This window comes from Rhopilema esculentum, chromosome 9, assembly GCF_057945365.1.
Source record: "Rhopilema esculentum isolate cy_ngs chromosome 9, ASM5794536v1, whole genome shotgun sequence".
Lineage (NCBI taxonomy): Eukaryota > Metazoa > Cnidaria > Scyphozoa > Rhizostomeae > Rhizostomatidae > Rhopilema > Rhopilema esculentum.
Genome location: NC_142823.1, coordinates 12921599 through 12934420, shown reverse-complemented (window position 1 = coordinate 12934420; position 12822 = coordinate 12921599). Strand labels below are relative to the sequence as shown.

The window sequence follows — 12822 nt, the reverse complement described above, 5'->3', positions numbered from 1 at the left end:
CTGACTTAAGAGTGATTTCTTTATCAGAGAACTTACCAGACCATAACTTTGAGGCAAAGGTAATTAGGCCAGAGGGTGATATGCCAATTAAAACTTTCCATGTATTATGATGCTTGTATTCGGACCATGTCTGTGAATGTGCTTTCATAGATGATTGAACCTCTGCAAATATTTCTGTGCAATCAATTATTAATCTCGTTGTTGGGAAATCTTTAAATTGAGCAGGCATGCCTTGACGAACAACCTCTTGAGAAGGGGGTTTGAAAAGCAGTTTGAGCTCGTGGTAAAGAAAACAAATCCATGTTGTAAAGATTTTTGAAACCTGACTGGAAAAAAATTCCAAAACGAGCAGCTAAATCATAAAAAAACAAACCAACTTTTAGACTCATCAGAACAAGAATGAATTCTTCCAGATGAGTGAGAGAGCGCTTGGGCCACGTGAACACTTGCTGTGATGATCGTCAGAGCTTTGTGAAGACTTGTTACCACGCCAATATTGCATTTGCAGGACTTTAGGCTCAAAGTACTCAAATGTTGACATCAGTGTTGGAAAGTTTGGAAAACCAGTGTAAAACTTTGTTGCAGAACCATCAGACTTTAACTTTTCAATGGAAAAAGAGACAGTTTAACTCGAGCTGCAACTCTAGCTGTTCCACTTGATTTTCTAATCCAATTACTTTGGCTAAGAGCTCTTGACTTTGAGATTGCAGAGTGTCACTTTTGATGAATGAATCCATTATATCATTTTCCATCTTCTCAAAATCAATTGGAAGGTATGTTGGGGAATTTACAAAAGAGAAATCAGTTTGTGTTGATATTGATACAGTTGATGTCGAAAGATCTTCAAACAGAGAGCCAAGTTCAGCATCAATTTCACCATCAAAGCTTGAAAACTGTGAAGATGTATCCTGAGATGAGCTGGGGAATATTTCAAAACGAGCTGATGGAGGTTTTCCTGCTTTGCATTTGCCTCCTGTTGAAAGGACAGTACCAGCCACAAGATTCAAAGAGGGTACAGCACCAGCAACAAGTCGCCAATGGTTCGGGTTTCAGCTGACGTAAAATTCTTTTCACACAAAAGGTCAAGCTGCTGACCTTAAAACCATCCATGCTGTCAATGCTTTTTATCAAAGAGCACCACCTATACCGCTGAAGTTACAAAATCTCTTGAACTGTGCGATTTCACCACCAGATAAAAGACTGCAGCATAAAAGGGACTCGAATACCCATTTGTGGCCTTTTTTACAAATGCATTCAAGCTTAATGCAGTACTGTATTACAAAATTCCATATTTCCTTGAAACTTTCACTGCAATTTTCTTGTCGACATTTTGTACCCAGAAGGGAAATTAGTTGTGACAAGGCTGCAACACATTTCACTTCATTCACCTTCATAATTTCCTCAGACAAATCTCCATAATCCTGCCTTGCAAAATTTTTTGAATAGGCTGCTGTAAACTCCTGTTCTTCATTTGCTAGAAGCTCGAGTTTATTTTCTTCATCAATCTGCTCCTGGATCATCATTTTTTGATAGCCTTGTCATGGCTGTCTTCTCTAGACATAGAAATTCATCAAGGTTTCTAGGAATATGCTTTCTGCGAATAAGGTAAAGATGGTCAATATTTTGTATAAGCAGCAGGAATATAAAATAAAAAAAGGGTTGATTCCAAAGCAATGGTGAAAGGCTGGCAAATGGAAAGATCTGTGGTGAGATATTTTTATGATTCCTTGGTGTTTTCAAAACATATACAAGTTGGTTTTTCGTGCATGTCGTGCTGGCATGCGGACGTGTTTTTCAACGCTCATAAAAATGTGAGAAACTCGTCGAAACCGTATATTTTAAATAAGATCTTTAACTTTTTAGCTATCTTTATTTACTGCTATTGTTATGTTTTAAACTATTTACAAGTAAATCAAGCTCAAAACGAGTCAAGTATGGAATCTGCTACTACCAACGAGAAAATAGACGAAATCCTTCTGATACTAAGAGGAGTTCAATCACAGACATCGCAACATACAGAGGATTTTGAAAAATTGGAAAAGCGATTGATGGTTTTTGAAAAGTCAATAGAGTTCATCAATACCCAGTATGAAAACCAAAGGAAAATAACCAATACCATCCTCAACAAAAACACAAAATTGGAAGCCGAAAATGAAGTGCTCAAAAAACAAGGTGGAAAGCTACAAGCAGAAATAAATAGAGTCCATAACGAAGTCAACGATCTAGAACAGTACGGCCGTAGAGACTGTGTCGAAATAAATGGAATTCCTATAGAAGAAAACGAGAAAACAGAGTCTTTGGTGATTAAGCTGGGTGAACAGCTTGGGGTGAAATGCGCTGCTACAGAAATTCAAGCCTGCCACCCTGTCGGACCAAAGAACGACACTACTATCATCTGCAAATTTGGAAATAGGAAATTGAGAGATGCTTTCATGCAAAAAAGAAAAGAGACAAGAAACATTTCAGGAAAAGATCTTGGGTTGAAAGCTGCTAACGTTAGAGTATTCATCAACGTATCTTTAACCAAAAAAATTAGTATCTTTTTAAACTGGCAAGAAATAAGAAAAAGGAAATTGGATGGGACTTCGTGTGGACCAGGAATGGGGTCATCTTTGCCAGAAAAAATAAGGATTCGGCATTTGTTACTATCAGAAATGAATTGGACATTACAAAAAAGATTGTTTGAAACTGAGGTGATGCCGTATAAACTTTACCCATGTTAACACTTCATGCCTTTCTTGTTGTTTCAGATTAGGCCCTTTACTATTACCATTATTATTTTTATCATTATTAAAATTAATATTTTTTTTATTATTAGCATTAATATTTTTATCATTATTAACATTAATATTTCATTTTTAGCATTTTATCACCAGTATCAAGGCAGGGCAAACAGATTTTCATAATTAACCCCCACAATCTAAATGAGTAGTTATTCATATTCATGCCCGAACTGCAAATTATTGGTTCTGGAGAGTCAGAATCCAATATATTGTGACGGATGTTGCAATTGGTATCACGTTAGGTGTAGCAAATTATCAATTCAAAGATTTAAAGAACTAGGAAATGACACCTCTATGACATGGTTTTGTAAAGACTGTGTTGCCGATGCGTTACATTTTCAAAAAATGAGAAATGTTCCATTCTTAAGAGCAATTTCCGCAGACAAGAAGCAACACTATTCGATTATTTACTTTAACAAATCCTGCTCTGTTTGCGATAAACGTGTTAATAATATTGAAAAAGCTATATTCACATCAGGAAATGCTCTGGTTTAACAGAACAAGATATTTTAAATCTAGGTGCTGACGCACAACAATGGCTTTGCACTAGCTGTCGCTACCATGTTTTTCCTTTCAATTCTGTTCACGCTCAGGATATTCTTTCCAGTAACTTCAATTTTAATGAGCTATGTCTTTGTAATGACGTAACAAAAGACCTGACAGACTACGAATGTTTAGAAACTATTACAGAATTGAATCTAGATAAACTTGATCTTAATCATTTTCATCCGAATACAGATAACGATATTGATCAAAACTTAAACCTAAATGCTAATTTCAAATTTTATACAACGCATGAATTTCATAAGTTAACTAGGAAACTAAATTCTGAACATTCACCCTTTTTTAGTCTGATGCACACAAATATTTGCTCTTTGAATAAAAACTTAGAGTTATTAACTACTTCATTAGAACATAAATTTGACATTATTGCTCTATCTGAAACATGGATAACCAATAACAATGAATCAAATACTGAAAATTTAACCTTACAAGGGTATCAAAAATACACAGGAACATCTGGTAAAAGCATGAAAGAGGGCTGCGGCTTTTTTGTATCTGAAGAACTATCTTTTCATCCTCGAGAGGACTTAAATATTTCTCACTCAGATAATAGTAGTGAGTTTGAAGCAAACTGGACCGAAATTAAATCTCAGAACAATAAGAACTTCTTGATTGCTATTATTTATCGTCACCCAGAGAAAAGAAATGATGTTGAGTTCCTAGAATATCTAACAAACATAATCTCTAGTAAACTTCGAGAGGAAAAGAAGACAGTCTTTATTACTGGAGATTTCAATATTAATCTTTTAAACATTGATTCAGATGAATATACCGAAAAGTTTATAAATCTCATGCTTTCAAACTTTTTCCAGCCACATATACTCCAGCCCACTAGAATTATCAATAGTAATAAACCATCATTGATTGACAATAATTTTTTAAATTCAATAGAACATGAAAAACTAAGTGGAAATTTAATAACAAAAATCTCTGATCATTTACCAAACTTTATATTTTGTAAAAGTATCAACCTAAAATCAAAAAGTAAAAACAGAGGTTTTTATCGCGACTATAGCAATTTTAACCTAGATTCATATATACATGACTTGCGCCAATCAAACTTGGATGAAAAATTAAACTTAATTCAAGGTGCAGACGAGCAATATAACATTTTTCATTATATACTAATTAATAATATGCAAAAACATGCTCCATTAAAACCGGTTTCACGAAAAATGTACAAACAAAGACTAAAACCCGGTATAACCAAAGGAATCTTGAAGTCAATCTAAATTGAAGTCAGTCGATTAAAAATAAACATAACAAAAAATTTCTTAAAACAAAAAAGTCAATCTGTAACGCATCTGCAACAGAGTCTTTACAAAACCATGTCAACATGCAACATGCGTCAACCTGAAGAAGTAAATGACATCATTGCCAATCTAGATGAAAACAAATCAAATGATTTGTATGATATTCCCTCTAAACTTATAAAATTGGTCCGTATGACTATTTCAGGGCCTTTTGCACTTATCGCCAATTCATCCTTTTCTCTTGGTGCCTTTCCAGAAAAATTAAAATTTGCAAAAGTTACGCCTATTCATAAAGGTAAATCCAAGTTAGAATAAGGAAACTATCGACCTATCTCAATTTTACCTAACTTCAGCAAAATACTTGAAAAGTTAATAAAAGTATGGTTATATTTCTGAATAAAAAAAATAATTTTTGAACAGCAATATGGATTTCAGGAAAACAAATCTACATCTTTAGCAATTTTAGACCTTCAATCACAACTAATCAATAATATTGAAAATAAAATGTTTTCTTGCAGCATATTTCTAGATTTTTCAAAGGCTTTCGATACAGTTAACCATGATATTTTGCTAGAAAAATTAGAACATTATGGTTTCAGAGGTATTACATACTTGTGGTTTAAATCATACTTAACTAAAAGAACCCAAAAAGTTGCAATTAATGGCGTTAATGCAAATGAGCTTACTATCAATTGTGGTGTCCCACAAGGTAGTGTACTTGGGCCACTATTGTTCTTGATTTATATAAATGACATCTATAAATCTTCTCAAATTCTTCAGTTTCGACTATTTGCAGATGACACCAGTATTTTATTGGCTAACAAAAATCTTGATATCCTAGAACAAACCACCAATTCGGAGTTACAAAGGGTATCTGTGTGGTTATTGGCTAATAAGCTATCGCTAAATGTATCTAAATCGAACTTCTTGCTGATAAGCTCTCGTAAAACTGATAGAAACATAAAATTAAAAATTAATAACAGAGATCTCAAACAAGAAAATTAGACTAAATATCTTGGAGTAATAGTTGATAATAAGCTTACCTGGAAATTGCATATAAAGCAAATAAATTTAAAATTATCAAAAGGAATCGGAGTGCTATATAAATTAAGACATCTGGTACCAAAACAATCTCTTAAGACTATACTCCTCACTCTTTCAATCACATGTACTATATGGTATATTAAATTGGTGTTGTGCTAATAAAACTACCCTGGAACCTTTAAAACGTAACTTACGAAAAGCAGTTAGAGTAATTGACTTTGCGAACTTCACTGCACATAGTGAACCTATATTTAAACGCCTTAAAATATTTAACTTTGATAAACTTTACCTGCTTGAGACAGCAAAAATGATATATCAGATTAGCTCTGACAAAACTTCTCTTGAAGGCGAGTTTGTAAAAACAAAAAATGTACACAGTTATAATACACGGCAATCTTCTTCTGAAGGTTTTTCTCTTCCATCCATTTCTACAAACTTTAAAAAAAACTTTCTCACTTTTGATGGTATTAAATTTTGGAACTCCCTACCTATAGAAATAAAAAAGATGGATAATAAACACCACTTTGTGAAACAGATGAAATATTTTCTTATAAACAAAATTTGACATCTGTAGGCTTGATTACTTTATGATTATTTTATAATTGCACTTAGCTGTTATTACAATATTACACATAGTCTTATTTTTATTTCGTTCTACTTTATTTTATTCTTGTTATATCTTACTGTTATTATTCAAACTTAAAAACGTCATTTTAAACACATCAATTTGGATACATGGCTCGATAGCTTGCCCAAAGTTCTTTCCATGTGTCCATCAGCCTAAAATTGTTTAATTCTCATTGCTGTTCTATAAAATATTGCGGTTGACCATTCATTGTTATTTAGCCAAATTAACTTGGATATTGTATATTTAGTATAATTATGTTAACCGGTATATTGTAATTAATCAATTTTATGTTGAAAAAAATATTTTGAGTTTGAGTTTGGGCATTCCTTTCTTTGATCCATTTGTTGAATCATATTGGTGGTTACTCTCTACAACACAGTAGACAAGCATTTTAGGGGGCTTTGTATGGATCTTATCAAAATATGATTGATTCATGTAGATAGATATGACAGAATGGAGTGTGAAATTTGAAATTTGGACACCCACATTTTTGTACCCTTCCACAGGAAGCAAAAAAAAATGGCTTTTGGGTTCTGTAGTGCAATAGTGGCACGGGTCCCCTTTTTCTCAAAGGTAGAGAAATGTCTACAGCCAACTTTTTCACAATTTTGAACTGAATCTCGATTTTTGTAAAATTTATCTTTCCTGTGGACACCCACATTTTTTGTATCCTTCCACAGGAAGCAAAAACTTCGAACTGAATCTCGATTTTTAGTAAAATTTATCTTTCCTGTGGACACCCACATTTTTCGTACCCTCTCACAGAAAGCAAAAAACAAATGGCTTTTTGCCTCTGTAGTGCAATAGTGGCACGGGTCCCCTTTTTCTCAAAGGTAGAGAAATGTCTACAGCCAAGTTTTTCACAATTTAGAACTGAATCTCGATTTTTGTAAAATTTATCTTTCCTGTGGACACCCACATTTTTTGTATCCTTCCACAGGAAGCAAAAACTTTGAACTGAATCTCGATTTTTAGTGAAATTTATCTTTCCTGTGGACACCCACATTTTTCGTACCCTCTCACAGAAAGCAAAAAACAAATGGCTTTTTGCCTTTGTAGTGCAATAGTGATTTCGAAATGAATCTCGATTTTTGTAAAATTTATCTTTCCTGTGGACACCCACATTTTTCGTAACCTCTCACAGAAAGCAAAAAACAAATAGCTTTTTGCCTATGTAGTGCAATAGTGACAAAAGGAAACGATGAAAACAGATAATTTTTGATGAAATTTCTGTTTACGTGTTAGAATGTTTTGTGATATTGCAAATGTCTCTCAATATTTGTTTCCTTCCTTGTTCACCTATATTAAAGAAATTATCGATTTCCAAATAGACTTCCATCTTGTATTCCTGTTAGAAAAGAGATGATAGCATTACAGAAAAGTTTATTCTTAATGTTCGAATCATATTTTATCAAAGTGCGAAATTATTTACTCAATAGTATCATAACTGTACAATTCCTCAGTATTCTTTGCAATGAGCTCTTTTTGATATTTATTAGGCTACAGGTTTACTTGAAGCTTTCCAACACCCTTCTACATAGTTGCTGCCTTCCAATGTAGCATAAATTTTGCTGATTTTCAACATAATTTATTGGTGCAGTAAGAGAATACTCACTTCTTTCATTAACTTTTCTATGTAATATATCATATAAATGCCACAGTCATACGGCTGATGTTGCAAAGGTACCTAATAGAATATGGATTGCAAAATATAAATGACTGCGTAAGCTGATATTAATTTTACATATTTGTTTGTAACTTAAATTCATAGGAATACTATTTGCAGGTTTGATGATTCCTGTACAGTCGACTCTATTTACTCCGCACTAGAGTAGTTCGTTCTTTTGCTAATTCTAACTAATAGTCAAATTGTCACGTCCCCTCAAAATCTATCAAATAACCTCTATTTTTCAAACCTATATTATTCGAACTTGTTGTTATTTGACCAACTTTGTCTCGGTTCCCTGAGGTAAATAGTCCTTCTTATTCGAATACTCTACTAATTTTAAGAAATAAGCTTGGGATATAGACAAAAGCATTATTGTAATAGGAATATGAGATGAAATCTTGCAAGTCTTGGCCTGCCTCTTGTCAAACTCTGAAAGGCTAACAGCTTAGCCTATTTTTGTGTTGCATTTCCCCTATACAGACAGTTGAAATAACATAGAGTCGACGGTAATTATGGAAAATTTGAAACTATATAGAGGCGTCACCTTTGATCTAACCCTTCGAAAGGGCAATTTAGAGCTCCGTTCCTTGTCCAATTTGGAAAAAAAGCTCTTGATTCTTAACATTAGAATAAATATAAATGGTGTTTAATACAAGATGTGTGTTCCCAATATTATACTTTCTATAGACTTTCTAAACACATACTGAAACAAAAAAATGTACGCAAAATTGTACCTTATAACACAAGGAAAGATGACAAGATCATACTCTAGAATATTGTCTCTTTGAAAGACGGTTTCCGGCTGCTGCAAAGCACTGTTGCTGTGCAGTATTTTGACAGATGCCTCAGTAGTCGAAGCAAAAAAACAGTAGAAAGCAAATGATTGTAAACAAGGTTCCCAATTTTAGCCAGCTTACACAAGCTCGTTTGTTAAAGCAGCAATTTTTCATTGTCAATATTGTAAGGAAATATGGGTCGTAGAAATTGCAAAGTGCATTATCAAAAGTCTTTTTGAAAAAGTAAATATGTTGCTAAAATTCAAGTTCAGTAATGAAATGTTAATTGCTAAACTTAGAGGTATAGGAAAGAGCGAAGAGGGAACCTGCCTAGCTATATCAGGAAAATGGTGTCGTATTGTGTTAATGTCCCTCTCTATCTGCTCTTTTACCAGCAGGCCCAGGCAACAAACAAATTCTCCTCTTTCCTCCCAAGACGGCTGCAAGCTGAATGATATCTGAGCCCACAATTTCTGCAGCTCACCCATTCTTGGCACTCTTTAACGACAGCAATGCAGCCAAGTCTTTTCAATGCTGCACACATGTTCTCTTGGCTTGCAGCTGGAACCTCACATGCCATCTTCCTCTTCCCTATAATTTTCGATAAACATATATATGTCACACCGTTATCTACAATTAAATGTCACGCAAACAAATTTTAAATCCCTGGGAGAGTAAAATAGTATTTTTTCTAACTATTTTCTGGAATATTATACCCTATACTTTAATTGTACCTCTTGCTTATATTTTATTCTTTAAATGTAAAGTAAAGCCCGACATAAACTACTAATCTTTACCTGATTTCTGAATCAACAGAACATAGTGATTTGGGAAGAGTGAGCTTGCTGTTGACATGAACATAAGATTGACTGGGTTGAGTAGGTCTTGACACGCACAAAGACACCGGAGCCATCAATCCGTGATAAAATGGATGGTTGCAATAAAGATTTACCCCGCGAAACAATGCTGTTGCAAGGTATCGTTCTTGAAGAAGACCTAAATGATAAACACTGGCATAGACGCAAAGACTAGAATGGTTTTTTGAAGAAGAGTCAAACATTATTCCATTAAAGGTCTGTTATGGAGCACAAGGAGAAGATTCAATGTTGATTTCTCAATTGACTGTAGGAGAAAAACTGTAGACGCCATGCATAAGATAAACTGTAGGAGATTTAATGTTGATTTCTCAATTGATAACAATTTTTGAAGGGTTAAATCTACAAAAATAGCAGGGCCAATGGTTCTCTAAGTGTGCTACCAAAGCAAAATCATATAAATTAATAATGGTAATCTTCTTACCTGCATAGGCATCCTTTTTAGATAGCTGTGTAATCTCGCTAATGACAGCAAACCTGATTATGTCGGTCACACTGGTACTTTCCATGACAGGTCTTTTTTTGAAAACTTCCTGCGTTGACATTACAGCATAATTATTTGTGATGTAATGAGACCTGTACTAAATATAAAAAAACATAGGCCATGAAATCAGCGAGTTTCCAAATATTTTGGTATCATAAAACCTGCCAAACAACAGAATGACAAAACCTGCCAAACAAGTATCAACAATGAAATGAGGAGAAAGCAAAGGTGAATACATATATTGAAAGACGCTTAAGAATCAGACTCCCAGATTCTATTTATTTAATCTTGCATATTTAATCGCAAAGATGCCAAAAGATAGTGCAACATTTCATTACAAAACTTCTACACGAAAAACAACATACAAAACAGATTTCCAATCTAAGCAGCAAAGACTGTACCTCTTCTATATAATGATCTACGTGACCAATGGCACCAGTTTTGAACAAAAGCCTCAAAATTGGTGTAACTGCCTCTGTGCCAAACAGCAACTTTCCCACAGAATTAAAAAGGCAGTCTCCAATACCTGTTGCAAAAACAGGAATCATACCCGTCAGGGTAATCCATACTATTTGCACATCTAAACAGGAAGAGGGTACTTAGTTTAGTCAGATTTACTTTGCGTACATTGGAAACAAGCAATGTTTGCAAAAGCCTTGTGTAAACAGGTTCTTCCAAAAGATGGTTATCAACTGTGTGCTTTTATGATAAAAGTCAAATTAGATTTCAAATGAGAGAAGAATAAGAGAATACAAGGTAAAACGTAGTAACCACTGGTAATTTTCGTTGCAAAGGGCCCCAGACTCTGTTTCCGCGCATTTGCAATCATTTTGTGGTGACCATTTTCTGGCATTGAAAATTCTTCAAACAAAAGACTTAATTTTAGAGTTCAGCTATACTTATCAGGGGCGGATCCAGAGGGGTGCGAAGGGGGCTCGAGCACCCCTCAGATTTGAGGAAAAACTTTTTGGGGATTAAAGCTTATTCTATCGCAATTTTGTTTATAATTATTTAAACCATTTATTATCTCTTTTACCGAGAAGTATGCACATCTCCTGAAATTGTTATATCCGCTTCAATGCCTGTCTCACAATTGTTCAACATTGTTATTTCAGTCCATGCATTGAAGTGTTATCAAACTCCCCCTGGTTGTACTGTATAGCATTCTACAGACTCGGAAAGCATTGTCTCCTCTTATAACCAGCCACTTGAGGAACCCGTGGCCTGTAAATTATACGATTTTCTGCACCCATGGAAGTGAATCTAGCGCGAGAACCCATGGATTTCAAAATCCAAAACATCAAAGAATACCGACCAAACCAGGGGGAGTTTCTTCGCTTCAATCTACAGTCAAATGTATAGTGGTTTTATGAACAGGGGGAGTTGAGCTTGAACAGGGGGAGTTGAGGTTGACCAGGGGGAGTTGAATTATGATACAGCACGCGACGAATGCTTAGGTGAAGTGCAAATTTGCAATTTTCGTAGGTCTTTTGACGATCTTTACCTGGTGCTCGATGCTGTAACGGCAGAACTTGTAAACGCTTTGGTTTATATAACAGAACGGTTTCAAGTTTCAACTCCGTGTTTCACGTCTTATTCATAGACCATGAGGTATGATTTATATTCAGAGGATAAAGCTTGCCCGAGCCCTTGTTATTCTTTTGTTAATCATTCAAGAACTACATACAAAACATTTCAAAAACTTGCCCATACTATTCTTGACCAAAAGGGGTTTCCTTCTTATTCCTACTTATATTCCTACGAATACTTTTTTCTCTAAAGATTTCAAATTCATAAAAATACTCAAAACGGCAGGCCCAGGCGAAACGTTCAGGGCCTCATTTGTTTGGTTTGGTATCATATGTCGATGCATGCCATGCATGCTGTGTTCGAATCCCTGTGTTCAACTTTTGTCCGACTTTTTTCTATTGCTCTATTGTCTCTAATCACGTGCACTGCACTTCAAGTTCAAGGGCTTCATTCTACCTAGACCAGGCTACAGTGGCGGTAGGTGCCACCTCAGGGCGGAGAAATTCAAATGGATATTTTCAGGTAGCTATTGGTCTGGTTACTTGAAAAAGTGATGGTGAACGGGGAATCGTTGGGGTTTGTGGGGTAAATACGGGGGTTAAAGTTCGTCATATTAGCATATTACCTCTGCGGAGGAGCCACTGTTTTGTTAACGACTTCAGAGCATGACAAGTGCTTGTTATCATAAAAAAGTAATCTAGAGGGAGTCTTTTAGAGCCTCTTCTTTAAATTCCGACATATTGCTACAATTAGTGTCGTCACGTGACCAATTTTTACCCCTTACCATATTTGGAAGGTGCGCCTTTTCTAACAGAATACCTGAATTTTTTTTTTGTTTAATACTCTTAAATGTTACAATAATGTTCAAATCAGCAAGATTATTCTATAACCGAACTGTTGTTGATAGATACCCTGAATAACTTTGAGTTAATGACTGTTTTTAACTATGTATAGAATAATGGTTGCGAAGACATGATAATTTATTAGGTCCGTTTGATTTCATGCGCATTTGGTTATTACGTGATGACTCCACATCTCCTTCAGATGCTGGGCAACTTTTTTCGCAATTCATCGCTTTGAAAATATTTGTACAAATAGTAACACAAATATGTAACGCAATGAACTCAATAAATCACGGAAATACGTAGCAGAACAAAAAGACCTGTGTGCATCATTACCAAGAAAGAATTGTTTTGCTCTAAGCGTCATTTTCTTT

The 12822-nt window shown here is 34.7% G+C and overlaps 2 protein-coding genes across 3 annotated transcripts; one reads left to right on the top strand and one right to left on the bottom strand.

Moving 5' to 3' along the window:
* The first annotated feature begins 1673 nt into the window (after window positions 1-1673).
* LOC148959741 (uncharacterized) lies at window positions 1674-2723 on the top strand. Its single transcript, XM_089109978.1, has one exon. It carries the CDS (start codon window positions 1674-1676, stop codon window positions 2721-2723), a length of 1050 nt encoding a protein of 349 aa, XP_088966104.1.
* A 6382-nt stretch (window positions 2724-9105) lies between these two features.
* Window positions 9106-10624, bottom strand: LOC135694058 (uncharacterized). Of its 2 annotated transcripts, XM_089109993.1 has the most exons (4): window positions 10478-10624; window positions 10017-10173; window positions 9515-9713; window positions 9176-9308 (listed from the first exon to the last, which is right to left on the bottom strand). In XM_089109993.1, exons 1-4 carry the CDS (start codon window positions 10622-10624, stop codon window positions 9287-9289), a joined length of 525 nt encoding a protein of 174 aa, XP_088966119.1. In that variant the 3' UTR covers window positions 9176-9286. The 2 variants fall into 2 exon arrangements, with proteins under 2 accessions (XP_088966120.1, XP_088966119.1); XM_089109994.1 differs by lacking the exon at window positions 9515-9713 and having other exon boundaries at window positions 9106-9308.
* Between the last annotated feature and the right edge of the window lie 2198 nt (window positions 10625-12822).